The sequence below is a fragment of the Ornithorhynchus anatinus genome, chromosome 11, assembly GCF_004115215.2.
Source record: "Ornithorhynchus anatinus isolate Pmale09 chromosome 11, mOrnAna1.pri.v4, whole genome shotgun sequence".
In the NCBI taxonomy this organism is placed as follows: Eukaryota; Metazoa; Chordata; class Mammalia; order Monotremata; family Ornithorhynchidae; genus Ornithorhynchus; species Ornithorhynchus anatinus.
In genome coordinates, this window is record NC_041738.1 from 60511287 (window position 1) to 60526919 (window position 15633).

The 15633-nt window shown below is 56.2% G+C and overlaps 1 protein-coding gene across 3 annotated transcripts in view; it reads left to right on the forward strand.

The window, feature by feature from the left end:
- The window catches only part of ADAM11 (ADAM metallopeptidase domain 11), a 29722-nt gene that overhangs the window by 1521 nt on the left and 12568 nt on the right, over nt 1-15633 (forward strand). For 2 of the 3 annotated variants that reach the window (XM_029075965.2, XM_029075966.2), the window contains exons 3-11: nt 7288-7364; nt 8214-8280; nt 11908-11993; nt 12139-12199; nt 13426-13515; nt 13636-13705; nt 13924-13994; nt 14822-14896; nt 15248-15319. In XM_029075965.2, the coding sequence (XP_028931798.1) occupies nt 7288-7364; nt 8214-8280; nt 11908-11993; nt 12139-12199; nt 13426-13515; nt 13636-13705; nt 13924-13994; nt 14822-14896; nt 15248-15319 (669 nt within the window). The remainder of the gene's footprint in view (nt 1-7287; nt 7365-8213; nt 8281-11907; nt 11994-12138; nt 12200-13425; nt 13516-13635; nt 13706-13923; nt 13995-14821; nt 14897-15247; nt 15320-15633) is intronic. The other variant, XM_029075967.2, reaches the window with a different exon arrangement.

The following is a 15633-nucleotide window of genomic DNA, read 5'->3' on the forward strand; positions in this document are numbered from 1 at the left end:
GCTGGCTCCATTCTCGGGTCGGGGTGGGGCCTCAATGGGGGAGTCAGGAGGCGGGGAGACCGAGGCCGGGCCCGAGGGAAGACCACTAGAAGCAGGCCGTGGAGGTGAGATGAGAAGAGGCCGGAGAGATCTCGGAGAGCTGCCCCCCTGAGGGAGGGAGGGAGGGGCCGGAGCCGAAGCCTTAACAATTTCGGCAGCTGGGGACGGGGGGAGAAAGCGGGGGCTGGTGCTCAGGGCATCTGTCGGATTGGCAGCCCTCCCCGGCTAATGCGTTGGCAGGAAGCCCCGGTGGAGCAGGCGGGACCGAATGGGACGGCAAGGAGTTGGCATGGATGTACAGAGCCCGGTGGGGGGGCCCGCTGGGGGCGGGCCTGGGGTGGAGGCAGGGCTGGACCCCCAGACCCCAGGGGTGCTAGTCCATCTTCCAGCTTCGGTCTCACTGGGAGGACCAGGGGCAGGGTCTTGGGGCAGGTCCCGGACAGGTCGGGGGGCCTGGGATCCAACGGGCAGCGGGCCCCGGTCCTGAAAACCAGTCAGAAGTATTCACTGAGCGATTACTGTGTGCAGAGCGCTGGGGAGAGCACAAGAGAACAATAGGACAGACCCAATCCCTGCCCCAAACGAGCTTACGGTCTAGGCAAGCGGACGGACGAGTGACCCAGAGGCTGGAGTTAAAGTGTTCGGGGGTGGGAGGGGGTTCCCCACCCCAGACCTTCCACCCCTCGCTCCAGAATTTCAGGCCACTGTGAACGGATGGACCGACGGGGCCAGAGGTTGCCGTGGGGAGCGGGGAGAGGAGGTTTGCGGCTCCCACCCGGGCCGGAGGCTCTGACCACTGGACCGCTGGAGACCCCGCACTAGCCAGGCAGCTCTGTCCCCTGGAGAGAGCTCTGTCCACTGAGCTGGACGCTCAGACCACCGAGGGACTCTGTCCCAGCCCAGGGTCCCTCTGAGGAGTGGGGAATTCATTCATTCATTCAATCGTATTTATTGAGCACTTAGGGAATGTTTCTCCAGGGGACAGAGGAGAGAGTGGCAGGGGCAGAGGGGAAACAGAAGGGAGTCCAGTAAACAGTCCTCAAGCAATCAGAGGTATTTTTCTTTATGGTATCTGTTAAGTGCTTACTATGTGCCAGTCACTGTACTAAGCACTGGGGTAGATACAAGCTAACAGGGTTGGACGCAGTCCATGTTCCGCAAGGGGCTCACAGCCTTCATCCTTATATTGCAGATGAGGGAACTGAAGTACAGGGAAGTGAAGTGACTGGACCGAGGTCACGCGGCAGACGAGCGGTGGAGTCAGGGTTAGAACTCAGGTCCTTCTGACCGCCAGGTCCACGCTTTATCCACTAGGCCACACTGCTTTGTATTTATTGAGCGTTTACTGTGGGCAGACCACTGTACTAAGCCCTCGGGACCAACTTGGTCTCTCACATAGAGGTTGCAGTCGGGGGAGCCGGAAACTGAGGGTCTCTGGGGGTGGAGAACTTTTGGTCCGGGTGGAACTGCAGGCCCGGGTGACAGGGTGGGGGTGGCGGATTGCATCCGGGGGTGCGTGCTTGCGTGTTTTAGGGATGACGTGTTGTGAGAGATTGAGATTTGTGTGTGGGACTGTGAGTCTGTGAGTATTTGTATGGGATTGTATGTGGCTCTACTATTGGGTGTGAGAGATTGCGTTGTATTTGATGATAAAATGTGATCGGGAGGATGTACTTCCCTTCTGAGCGTGTGCCCTCGTGAATGTGAGCCTAAGGATGGGTGTGTGTGTCGGCATTTGGATAGCCTGGTGAGTGTGGCTTGGGGTTTGCGGGTTTGGGGATGTGTCTTTGGGTAAATCGGTGTGAGTGTGTGACTGTGGGGCTCTGAGGGTATCTGTGTGTGTCAGGGTGGAACTGGGGATGGGGCTGTGTCTGTGTAACTGGGCGTCCTTGAGTGCGCAACTGGGGGTGTAAGTATCTCTGTGATTTGTGTGCGTCGGTGTGGGTGGGTGACTGTGGGGGTGTGACTACCTCTGTGATTTGTGCGGGTCAGCGAGGGGGGTGACCGTGGAGCCGTGTCACTGTGATTTGTGTGTGTCAGTGTGAGTGTGTGTCCAGCCATCCAGGAACATCTGGACACACCTAGAGGGCTTTAGCCGGCCCCAGAGGGGTCCCTTCCATGCTGGGCTTTGCGTCAGCTCTGCTGGGGGCCAGGGATTGCTCCGGTCAGTGGGGGGGGGGGTGGGGGGTCCATCCAGCCCCAGGACCCTCCTGTGGTCCCCAGGGATCTGGAGGCTTGGCTCACCATGCTGTGGTCTCAGCCAGTCAGCCAGTAAATCGTATTTATTGAGCACTTACCGTGTGCAGAGCACTGTATTAAGCACCTGGGAGAATACAATAGAGCAATAAACAGACACAACGAGCTTGAGTCTAGAGGGGGAGACAGACATTAATAGAAATAAATAAGATGACAGGTATCAATCATATTTGTTGAGCGCTTACTGTGTGCAGGGCATTGTACTAAGCACTCGGGGGGGTACACTATAACAATATTGGCTCAAGGTACGGTTGAGGCCCCCGGACGCCAAGGAACCGTGAGCTAGGGAACCCGGACCCTAGGAAGTAGCTAAAGGACTGTATTAAGCGTCCACTTCTTGCAGAACACCGAGCTGGATCTTCGGTAAAGACTGTAAGCTGGTTGTGGGCAGGGAATGTGTCTGTTCTAGGGTTCTATTGTACTCCCCCGAAGCGCTCAATACAGTGCTCTGCACACAGTTAAGCGCTCAAGAAATACGACTGACTGATGAAACCGAGAAGTGACACGTTCATTCATTCAGCCATTCATTCAATCGTATTTATTGAGCGCTTACTGTGGGCAGAGCACTATACTAAGCGCTTGGAAAGTACAGTTAGGCAACAGAGACGATCCCTACCCAACAACGGGCTCACAGTCTAGAAGGGAGGAGACAGACAACAAAACAAAACAAATAGACAGGCATCAGTAGCCATTCCCTGGCCACGGGGAGCTTCTGCTCTCAAAAGGGAAGGAACCAACTATCTAATGCTTACAGAGTGCTTTGCACACAGTAAGCGCTCAATAAACACGACTGAATGAAGTAAGCAGTCCTGATAAATAATGGAACTGATGTATTCGAGTAAGTGCTAAGAGAGAAAACAGCAGAATATCTAAGTGCTAGAGCCGGTCAGCGGGTTTGCGTGACGTGGAGTCTTGCGAACTCATCGAGGAAGAAGCGGGCTTCCGGGCAGGGGGCTAGAAATGGAGGAGGGGGTGGGCGTCAGGAGGCCGAGGACCGCCGCTCCCCGGGGAGCAATGGGAGCAAGGGGATGCTTAGCACAGTGTACTGCACACAGCAGGTGCTCAATAAATATGACTGACTGAATGAATGATGGAGGCGGGAGAGCGGAGAGTGAGACCCAGTTGGAGCAAGTATTATCATAATAATTGTGGTATTCTTTGTGGGCTGCTATATTGCTATATTACACTCTCCCAAGCGCCTAGTACCAGTGCTCAATAAATACGACTAATAGGGAGGGAGGATGGGTATTGATTCCTCATTTTCCCAGATGAGGAAACTGAGGCCCCCGAGGAGTGAAGTGACTAGCCCAATATTACAGCTCTGCCACTTGTCAGCTGTGTGGACTGTGGGCAAGTCACTTCACTTTCTCTGTGCCTCAGTGACCTCATCTGTAAAATGGGGATTAAGACTGTGAGCCTCACGTGGGACAACCTGATTACCCTGTATCTACCCCAGCGCTTAGAACGGTGCTCTGCACATAGTAAGCGCTTCACAAATACCAACATTATTATTACTATTAGGGGGATAAAGCAAAATTGGGTTGGACCACGTGCCATGTAAGGCCTCACGGTCTCGATCCCCATTTTACAGATGAGGGAAACTGAGGTTTCAGAGAAGTGAAGTGACTTGCCCAAGGTCACACAGCAGACAAGTGGCGGAGTTGGGATTGGAACCCATGACCTTCTGACTCCCAGGCCCGTGCTCTATCCACTACACCACGCTGCTTCTGCGGCATGGTGTAGCCCAACGATACTAATCGTAAAAGTGATATTTGTTAAACGCCTACTATAAGTCACGCACTGGACTAAGCGCTGGGGTAACTAAGATTACCAAGTCAGATGCGGTCCCTGTCCCACATGGGCTCGCAGTTCATCCCCCTCCCAGCCCACAGCACTTCATCCCTATCTGTAATTTATTTCTATTAATGCCTGTCTCCCCTTCTCGCCTGTAAGCTTGTTGTGGGCAGGGAAAGTGTCTGTATATTGTTCTTTTATACTCTTCTAAGCGCTTAGTACAATGCTGTGCACACAGTAAGTGCTCAATAAATACAACTGAGTGAGAAACGGGGAGGGAGGATGGGTACTGAATACCCATTTTCCAGATGAGGAAGCTGTGAGGCCCAGAGAAGTGAAGTGACTTACCCAAGGTTACACACAGCAGATAAGTGGCGGAGCCAGGATTAGAACCCGGGTCCTTCTGACTCCCAGGCCCGGGCTCTATCCACTAGGCTACGCTGATTCTCTTTCCGAGGCCTGTCCTGTGCTGGGGCAGCCAGGCACCCAGCACCCAAGCCACACCTGACCTGGGCCCCTCTGAAAAATTCATCAGGAAAACTTCCCCTCTTTAAAAATTTACCGTGGGATTGAAATATTTAAGAGCAACCTCTTCCGCCCACTCCCTCTGGCTGGGCCAGGGTGTTATCTGTGCTCCTTGGCCGGGTCGTGGGGGGCCCATTCGCCCCTCTTGGTACTGGACAGCCACGTTTTCAGTCGTCCCCGGTGTCAGCGCTGATGGGGAGAGGGGAGTCCCGCCTTCTAGGCTGTGGTCGGTTGCAGCATGGCCGGTTGGAATGAGCACGGAGTCAGGATCAGTGGATCAACCAATCGATCAGAGGCCAGGGTTCCAGTCCCGGGGCCACCATTTACGTGCTGGGTGATCTTGGGCAAGTCACTTTTTTATGGTATTTGCTAAGCGCTTACTATGTGCCAGTCACTGGTCTAATTGCTGGTGTGGATACAAGATCATCAGGTTGGACGCAGTCCCTGTCCCTCATGGGGCTCACAGTTTGAATCCCCATTTTACAGATGAGGGAACTGGGGCCCAGAGAAGTGAAGCGACTTGCCCAAGGTCACCCGGGAGATGTGGAGCTGGGATTAGAAGCCTGGTCCCGCCGACTCTCAGGCCTGTGCTCTAACCATTAGGCCATGCTGCTGGGGCTCTGTGTCCTCCGTAAAATGTGGTGAAGAACCTGCCCCTTCCTCCATCCCTCTTAACCCCGTATGGGACAGGGATTGTGTCAGGTCAGATGATCTTGTATCCACCCCAGTGCTTAGCACAGTGCCTGACACATCACAAGCACTTAAAACCATTGTCAACATCATCATCATCACTAGACTGAGTTCCTCAACGAAGAGGAATTGTATCTTTCAACTCTACTGTAGGTAGTCTTTCTAGGACTTGGGTGCTCTGCACCTCATAAGTGCTCAATAAACATCATTGATTGATTCATTGATCATTATCATTTTCAGGGCCCAGCTTATGCTCTCCGTCCCAGGGTGGGCAACTGGGACTGGCCTGCAGACCCCTCCCCACCATAATTCAGACCTCTGTCCCCAACCCCAAAAGCTCCCTTACAATGACAACATGAGTTGGCCTCCCCCGTGGGGGAAGCTAAAGCAGGGAAAGAGAGTGACCTGTTGGTGGAGAGGAATAATAATAATACTTATTATTATTACGGTATTTGTTAAGCGCTTACTACGTGCTAGACTCTGGAGTGTATATAAGCAAATCAAGTTGGACACAGTCCCTGTCCCACTTGGGGCTCACAGTCTCAATCCCCGTGTTACAGATGAGGGAACTGGAGCACAGAGAAGTGAAGTGACTTGCCCAGGTACACAGCGGACAAGTGGCAGAGAGGGGATTAGAACTCGTGACCTTCTGAATCCCAGGCCCGGGCTCTATCCACTACGGCATGCTGCTGCTTCTGGGGAAGACCAGGCCTGATCCTTGGGTCGGGTCAGAAATGGGTGACCGTGTGGCTGTGCCGGTCAGCTTGGAATGGGCAGGGGGAAGAGGCCCAAATTTGGGTCTGGAAGATCCCAGTGCTCCTGAACATGTGACTTCCCCCTCCAGGTGATTGGCATCTCTCACAGCTGGAGGGCCGACATGGACTGGTTTCGTTTCTGAAGGGTACGCGCTGCCTGGTGCCACACCGCCAAAACTGTGCATTTTGTTCAGCTGTACTCAGCACTGGGTGATTCAGAGCATCGAGTTGGACGCTGTCCCCCTGCCTCACGTCTAAAGGGGAGAGAGGACAGGTATTAAGTCCCCATTTCGTAGATGAGGGAGCTGAGGCACAGAGACATTAAGTGACTTGCCCAAGGTCACCCAGCAGACTGGGGGCAGAGCCAGGATTGGAACCCGAGTCCTCTAACTCCAGGCCCGTGTTTTTAGTGCCACACCATGCCAGGGCACTAGATCCCAGCCTGGAAAAGGGGTGGCAGGGTAGCAGGGTGGGAGGAAACAAGATAGGGGGTGTGGGGAAGAGGGACGGGGCAGGGGGAGGAAGAGGGTTTAAGGTGCCCAGACCTTAACTTGGGCCATGATTCCTCCCCTCCCCCAGCCCTGCCTTGGGGTGCCCCGGCTGAGCACGGGCTCAGTGGATAGACCACTGGGCTGGGAGTCGAACGATCTGGGTTCTAATCCCGGCTCCGCCACGTGCCCGCCGGGTGTTCTCTTTCACTTCTCGGGGCCTCAGTGCCCTCATCTGTAAAATGGGGATTAAGACTATGAGCCCCATGGGGGACGGGGACTGTGTCCAACCTGAATAACCGGTAACTACTCCAGTGCTGAGCACAGTGCTTGGCACATACTAAGTGCTTACAAGTACCTAATTAATTATTCATCATTCCAAGTTGCCTGGTCACACAGATTTGCCACACGCAGGGCCTGTCTCTGGCCGTTCCTGGTGCCCAGGCTGCTGCAGCTACCTACTAAGGTTCAAGGTGCAGGGAGAATTGAAAACCCCAACTTCCCTCCTCCCCTTCCCTCTCCTCCTCTTCCTCTTCTTCCTCCTCCTCCTCCTCCACTCCCTTTCCTGCTGCTGCTCCACCGGGAGAAGAGGGACAGGAGGGGAGGCGGGGGAGGCCAGGACCCTGGCCCGGTGGCTTTCATCCGGGAGCCCACGGCCTCTGTCCTCCAGCCCCACCCTGAGAATCGAGGTGGTCCCCGGCCCCGACCCCAGCTGACCCCTTCCTTCCCTGTCTCCACAGACAGAGCACCTGGCTCGGGTGAGCTTCCTCATTCAGGCCTTCAGTTTGGCCTTCATCCTGGATCTGGGGCTGAATCAGTGAGTGAGGCGGGGTGGGCAGCCCGGGGCAGGTGGGCGCACCGGGTGGGGGAGCAGCTGGTGGCAGAAGATTGGTGGAAAGGCTGGGTGGTGGAGAGGTAGTGAGGGTTGGGAGAATGAGATCTTTGGAGTGGGAGTGAGGGTGTGTGGGAGGGTTTTTCTTATTTTTTTTAAAATAATGGTATTTGTTAAGTGCTTACTATGTGCCGGGCACTATATTAAGTGCTGGAATTGTGTGTAGGTGTGTCTCAGGGTCTCCCCGGGCAGGGTATGAGCAGGTTTGTGTGATGTTAGACAGCTGTGCCCTTAGAGAAATTGCAGGGGGTGTGTGTGTGTTTGTGTGCATGTGTGTGTGAAGCTGTGTTTATGGGCCTGGGGAGGTGGTGGAGCTCTTTCCCCTGTCTTCGCCCCATTCCAGGCCAGCCCCCTCCCCAGTGTCTGCCCCCTCCCACCTTCCAGCCCCATCCCCGCCCCCAGCCTCATCCTCATCCCAGTGCCATCCTACCGAGCGGCCGTGCTCAGTCCTACTGGACCGACATCTCAGACCCAAAGCCCCGAGTCGCCCCGCAGAACTATTTCCAGGTCCCCCTCCCGGCCCGGCCCCTGTCCTCGCCCCCTCCCAGACCCTGACCGAGACCCCCCCCCCCCCCGCCCCGCCTCCTCGCCCCAGATCAGGGGAAGCCCGATCCAAACACCGCTGAGCCTCCTCAGTTCAGCCACCCATCTGCCTCCCTGAAGAAAGAGATCAGCAGTCAGGGGTCAGGTCAGGGGGCGGGGGGCGAGGGCCAGGAGTTGGGGGGCCTCTGCTCATCCGGCATCCCCCCCCCGCCCCTACCCCCCCGTCTCCAGCCACCTCTTGTCTTCCCAGTACGTGGAGCGCCACTTCGGTCGCGACGGGAGCCTGCGGCACAGCTCGGTGAGCCCACCCTGGCCGGGGCTGGGGAGGGGTCTTCAGGTGGGCCGGCGGCCGGCTGAAGGCCGTGCTGGCCTTGCCACGTCCCTGCTGGCTACCCCAACTGCCTCCTTGGGGTCGGAAGGGAGAGAGCCCTGGCGGGGAGGGTCGAAGAGGCCCTGCCGGGGAGGGCAGAGGGTCCTTGGGGCAGCCTTGAGGAGGAGGACAGAGGGTTCTTGGGGCAGCCAAGGGGAGGAGGCGGAAGATCCTTGGGGCGGCCTGGGGGAGGGGATGGAGGGTCCTTGGGGCAGCCTGGGGGAGGGGGATGGAGGGTCCTTGGGGCAGCCTCGGGGAGGGGGACGGAGGGTCCTTGGGATAGCCTTTGGGAGGGGGGTGGAGGATCCCATGGGAGAGGGGAGAGGGTCCTTGGAGAGAGGGATAGGGGATCCTTAGGGTAGCCTTGGGGAGGGGGGATGGAGGATCCCGTGAGGGAGGGGAGGGTGCTCCTGGTCAGGGGATGTGTCTGTTCTTGTTGTATTGTCCTCTCCCAACCGCTTAGTACAGAGTTCTGCACACAGTAAGAGCTCAGGAAATACGACTGAATGAATGAATGAATGGTAGAGGGACCTTGGGGCGGCCTCGGGAGGAAGACAGAGGGGTCTTTTTTTCCCCTAGAGCAGCTCACCCCTTCCCACAGTTGCTGGAATCCAGTTCTCTGCCTCCTGACGCCCCGGGCCCGAGGAAGGCCCTATCTGGGGAGAGATGGAGGCGGTGCCCCAGAGCCCCCTCCCCTAAATTCCGTCGGAATCCCCCCATCTGGGGCAGGAGGCGAGGCAACCCCTTCCCCCCGGCAGGCTCCGGGAGCTGGGGCTGGCGGGGGGAGGGGGAGCAAGGCCGCCCCCCGCCCCCGCCGGCTCTTTTAGGAAGATGAATGAGCGTCTATAAATAGCCCCGGCCGCAGCCGCCGCCCCCCACCCTTCTTAGCACCGCGCAGACCCGCAACTGGAGCAGAGAAAATCTCTGGGAGGCTGCGGGGGCGAGCTGGGGGTGGGTGGGAAGGAGGGGCAGGCCCCCATCCCCCCACCCACCCCCCTCACAGGCCCACCCAAGCTGCTCGGGGCTCAGCAGTCAACTCTCCACTGGGGGCGAGGGTGGGGGGTCTCCCCAAGGACCGCTGGGGTCTGAGGGGTCCCCTTCCCGGAGAGGCTAAGAGATCAGGCCCTTTGGGCCGCCCTCCCAGGAGTGACAGCCCCGGGAATCCGCCAGTTCTTCCTCTGGTCTAACCCAGCTCTCTTCTGCTACCATTTAAGGCTGAATTTGAATCTGGAGCTTCTGGGACTTGGAGGCTGTGACCTCTTCTCCAGGCCGGACCGCCCTCCCCGCGATCATTTTCATTTTTTGAACTTAGATATTCTTTTTCTTATGATATTTGTTAAGCGACTGCCCCTCGTTTTCTTTTTTACCTTAATTTTTTTTTATAATAATAATAGTAATAATGTTGGTATTTAAGTGCTTACTATGTGCCAAGCACTGTTTTAATCACCGGGTAGATACAAGGTAATCAGGTTGTCCCACATGGGGCTCACAGTTTTAATCCCCATTTTCCTGATGAGGGAACTGAGGCACAGAGAAGTGAAGTGACTTGCCCAAGGTCACACAGCTGACAAGTGGCGGAGTCGGAATTAGAACCCATGACCTCTGACTCCCAAGCCTGGGCTCTTTCCACTGAGCCACGCTGCTTCTTTTATGGTACTTGTTAGGCGCTTACTATGTGCCAGGCTCTGTACTAAGCCCTAGGATAGATACATGCTATCCGTGCTATACATGGGACAACCTGATTACCATTTCTCAACCCCAGCGCTTAGAACAGTGCTTGGCACATAGCAGGCACTTAACAAATTCCATTATTATTATTATTATTCTAGTCCATGTCCCACGTGGGGCTCCCAGTCTTAATCCCCATTTTACAGATGAGGTAACTGAGGTGCAGAGAAGTGAAGTGGCTTGTCCAGCAAACAAGTGGCGGAGGTAGGATTAGAACTCAGGTCCTTCTGACTCCCAGACCTCTGCTCTATCTACTAGGCCACGCCGATCCTCTAAGCAGCATTCATGTGGTTCTTCTCTTTCCCTTCTTGGGGTGGGATGGATTTTCACATCCTGGCTAAAACGCAGTGACAGGAACTGGAGCTAGAACTCTACTAAGGGGCAGAGCGGGTCAGTCAAGCGGCAGCAGTTACCCCCGGGACCTCCCTCCGTACCCCTGCCGATGGCCTCCGCCAACCTGCTGAATCGTGCTGGTTTTTGTAATAATAATAATGTTGGTATTTGTTAAGCGCTTACTATGTGCAGAGCACTGTTCTAAGCGCTGGGGTAGATCCAGGGTCATCAGGTTGTCCCACGTGAGGGTCATCAGGTTGTCCCACGTGAGGCTCACAGTTAATCCCCATTTTACAGATGAGGGAACTGAGACCCAGAGAAGTTAAGTGACTTGCCCACAGTCACACAGCTGACGAGTGGCAGAGCTGGGATTTGAACCCATGACCTCTGACTCCCAAGCCCGGGCTTTTTCCACTGAGCCCCGCTGCTTCTCGTAGTGTCCCTTCCCCTCTAGACCGCTGCTCCTTGTGAGCAGGGATTGTGTTTACCAACTCTGTGGTATCGCCCTCTCCCAACCGTTTAGTACAGTGCACTGCACACAGCTCAGTAAATACCACGGATTGAAAAAGGCTCAGCCTTAATTGTGGCCCTCTTGAATTCCATCACCTTTTTTTGCTTGGGTTCCTCTGAATTTTCTCACCCTTCCCTCCCCAACCGCTGCCGCCTCCTCTTCCTTCCCCCTTCCCCTTAAGAGCTCAGCATCCTCCACATCCTCTGTTCCCTTGTCCAGTTTCTATCCCAACCTTTAGCACAGTGCCTGGCACATAGTAAGCCCTCAATAAATACCCTTAAAAAAAGAAACAAAAACACTCACACACACAAAAGCCTGTTAGACTGGGAGTCCCTGGTGGGACAGAGACTGTGTCCGATCTGATTATCTTGCATCTACGCCAGGGCTTAGTATACTGCTTGGCACATAGTAAATGCTTAACAAAAACTATGATTAGTATTATTATTATTACTCTCCTCTGCACCTTGGAGCTGGGAGATCCAGGCCTTTCGGGTGGGCTTTGCTACACTGGGCGGGAGCAGGGTTTAGGGGAACGATTACTAGACTCAACAACCCCTCTTTGTCCCCTTTCGTTCATTCGTTTAATCGTATATTTTTAGCACTTACTGCACCGTACTAAGCGCTGGGGAAAACATGATACGACTATATCATTATTATTATTATTAAGTGTCGTCGAGTCGTTTCCGACTCATAGCCACTCCATAGAAATACTTTCTCCAGAACTCCCTGTCCTCTGCCATAATCCACAACCTTTCTAATGGTTCTTCCGTTATCATCGTCTCTGTCCATCTAGCTGCCGGGCTGCCTCTCCCATGTTTTCCTGGACTTTTTTCCCTGGACTTTTCCCAGCATCAGTGTCTTCTCCAGAAAATCAGTCCTCCTCCTCACGTGTCCAAAATATGCCAAGTCGAGTCATTTGGCCTTCCAAAGACCGCCTTCCCTGCCCACAACGAGCTTACGGTCTAGAGATATTTACATTTCAGGGGGCTGGAGAGCACTGCTACTACCAGGGCCGACTGCGTGGAAATCCACAATCCTTCGCTGCCTTATCCAGCTGCCAGGGGTTGCAGTAAGTAGAGGCAGGGGGAATGAGGGAGGCAGCTTTGGGAGACGGTGACCAGGCCTCCGTGGAAGCGGAGGATAAGGGTGGGGTACGAGGCGGTGGGGTGGGGGGGGGGATGGCGGAGGGGGCTGACGCTCTCTCTCTCCCTCAGGGGCGTCTTCTCAGATGGAAACTTTACCTACACACTGGAGCCTCAGGAGACTGCCTCGCCGGTAACCCCTTCCCCACTGTAACCCCAGACCCCCCGTAACCTTAGTCCTCCGACCCCCTTGGAGCCCCATTCCCTCGTCCCCCAGTAACCCCACTGAAATCTCAGTCCCTTGAACCCAGTTACCTCAGTCCCCCACCCCCTGTAGCCCTATTCCCTCGACCCCCCAGTAACCAGTCCCCCGACCCCCAGTAACCTGTCCCGAGACCCCCTGAAACCTCATTCCCCCGACCCTCTGTAGCCCCACTCCCTCGACCCCCCAGTAACCTCATTCCCTCAACCTCCTGTAACCTCAGTCCCCTGACCCCCTGAAACCTCAGTCCCTCAACGCCTGTAACTTGTCCCCTGACCCCCTGTATCCATTCATTCAGTCATATTTATTGAGCGCTTACTTTGTGCAGAGCACTGTACCGAGCGCTTGGGAATGTACAACACAGCAATAAAGAGAGACAATCTCTGCCCACAGTGAGCTCACAGTCTAGAGAGAGGGAGGCAGACGTCAGTACAAATAAACAGACAGCAATATATAGACAGAATGACAGCTATAGACGTAAGTGCTGTGGGGTGGGGAGAGGGAGGAAAGCAAAGGGAGCGATTCAGGGTGACACAGAAGGGAGGGGGAGATGAGGAAAAGTGGGGCTGAGTCCCTGTACCCCCATTCCCTTGAGCCCCCAGTAACCTCAGTCCCCCAACCCCCTGTAACCTCAGGTCCGTGACCCCCTGTAACCTCAGTCCCCTGATCCCCAGTAACCCCACTCCCTCAATTCCCTGAAACCTCAGTCCCTCGACCCCCCCCGTAACTTCAGTTCCCCAAACCCTGGTAGCCCCAATCCCTTGACCCCCAGTAACCTCAATCCCTTGACCCCCTGTAATTTCAGTACCCCGACCTCCTGTAGCCCCATACCCTTGGCCCCTAGTAATCCCACTCCCTAGACTCCCTGAAACCTCAATCCCCCCACCTCCCGTAACCTCAGTCCCCCAACCCCTGTAACCTCAGTCCCTCGACACCCTGTAACTTCAGCCCCCTGGCCCCCAGTAACCTCAGGTGATCCAATGTGACCTTCCAGTAACCCCAGCCTCACTACCCACCCCTAGTAACCCCAGCCCTGATACCCCCCAGTAACCTTACCCCAGTCCCCTGGTGACCTCACCTCTGGTTTCAGTGAAACCCCCTCCCCACTGCCCCATCCCCCGCCGCCCGCAGCTGACTCTGCTCTGGCCCCGACCCAGACCCCAAACCCAAACCCAAAGATGCCACGGGAACGAGTTATAGGACATGGGAGCCGGGCTGGACTGGGCGGACACTCCCAGGGTGTAGAGGTAACCGGGGGAGCTGCTTTTCTCTTGGGGAGGACGGAGGGAGTTGCTCCCTCTCCATCCCCTGTCCCGGGGAGAGTCTGGGTATCAGCCCTCGCCCCTCAACGCCCCCCCCATCCCCAGGAGGGACCCGTTCCCCACCTCATCTATCGGTCCCCCGCTTCCCGCCCGGCTGTGGGCTGCACAGAGCCAGGTGAGGCCAGGTACCGGGGCATGTTGGGCACCTGGGCGTATCGGACACTGGCGCATGCTGGGAACCAGTAACAGGCAGAACGGGGGCGAGGAAAGGGGCGCTGCATGGGGACCAGGCTCGGAGAGGGAGATGGGGAGAGAGGGATGAAAGGGAAGGTGGCCCCTGGGCCCCTCCACCCCTCAACCCGCCTGACTGGTCTTCTGCCCCACCCCCATCAGGGTGCCTGTTTGACGCCCCCGGCCTCGGCCTGGCTGCCCCGCCCCGGGCCCGACTAAGGAGGAAAAGGCAGGTATGGGGCTGCCGAGTCCAGCAGGGCAGGTGGAGCCGGGGGGTGAGGGGGAGAGGGGCTTCCTATGGTGGGAGGGGGCGGCTTTGACGATGATGGTATTTGTTGAACGCTTACCGGGTGCCAAACGCCGTTCTGAGCCCTGAGGTAGATACAAGGTGATCAGGTTGTCCCACGTGGGGCTCACACACTTCATCCCCATTTTACGGATGAGGTCACTGAGGCACAGAGAAGTGAAGTGACTCGCGCAAAGTCACACAGCGGGGCTCAGTGGAAAGAGTCCGGGCTTGGGAGTCAGAGGTCATGGGTTCCAATCCCAGCTCTGGCATTTGTCAGCTGTGTGATTTTGGGCAAGTCACTTCACTTCTCTGTGCCTCAGTTACCTCATCTGTAAAATGGGGATTAAGACTGTGAGCCCCACGTGGGACAACCTTATCACCTTGTATCGCCCCCAGCGCTTAGAACAGTGCTTGGCACAGAGTAAGGGCTTAACAAATACCAACATTATTTATTATTAAGTGGCCGGGCTGGGATTAGAACTCAGGACCTCTGACTCCCAAGCCCGGGCTCTTTCCATTAAGCCACGCTGCTTTGTGCATTCATTCAGTGGTATTTTTTGAGCGCTTACTGTGTGCCAGGCACTGTACGAAGCGCTTGGGAGAGGACACTAGAACAATAAACAGGCACATGCCGTGCCCACAACAAGCTTCCAGGGGCAGGCACATCCGCGGATGGTCCGGAAGAGGTGTAGGCCCGGGGTGTCGGGGGAGGGGAGCGGGGCGCACCCATGGCCCCGGTCCCTCTCACCCGGCGCCCGCCCCCACCCCCAGGTCCGGCGGGGACACCACACGGTCCACAGTGAGACCAAGTACGTGGAGCTGATCGTCGTCAATGATCACCAGCTGGTGAGCACGGAGAGGGAGCACCGGTCGAGGAGCGTGGGCCGGGGGTGAATGGGTTGGCTGGAGAGGACCCAGCTGGACACCTCTCCTAACCCCTGTCCCCCACCTTCCCCCGTCAGTCAACCACATTTATTGAGCACTTACTGTGTGCAGAGCACTGTACTAAGCTATTAGGAGAGTACAGTCGAGTTAAGTAGACGTGATCTCTGCCCTCAAGGAGCTTACGATATTCCCCGGCCCCATCCTTCCCCACCCCCTGCCCCCTCCTCCCCTGGACACTGCCCGTCCCGGGCACCCCTAGGCCCCGGTCTCCTGGCACCGCCCTCCATCGCCCGTCTCCTCTCTTCCTCTCAGTTTGAGCAACTGCGCCAATCCGTCATCCTCACCAGCAACTTTGCCAAGTCCGTGGTGAACCTGGCCGACGTGGTGAGCCCCGCTCCTCTCCCCCACAGCAGGGATGACCCCGGCACCGACGGCGTGCCCACTCAGATCCTGTGGCTGAGTGGAAAGAGCATGGGCCTAAGAGTCAGAGGACCTGGATTCTAATCCCTGCTCCACCACGTGTTTGCTGTGTGACCTCGGGCCAGTCGCTTCACTTCCCTGTGCCTCAGTTACAAAACCTGTAAAATGGGGGTTGAGACTGTGAGCCCCCAGTGGGACAAAGACGGTGTCCAAGCTGATCATCTTATATCTACTCCAGGGTTTAGTAGAGTGCCTGGCACATAGTAAGCCCTTAAAAA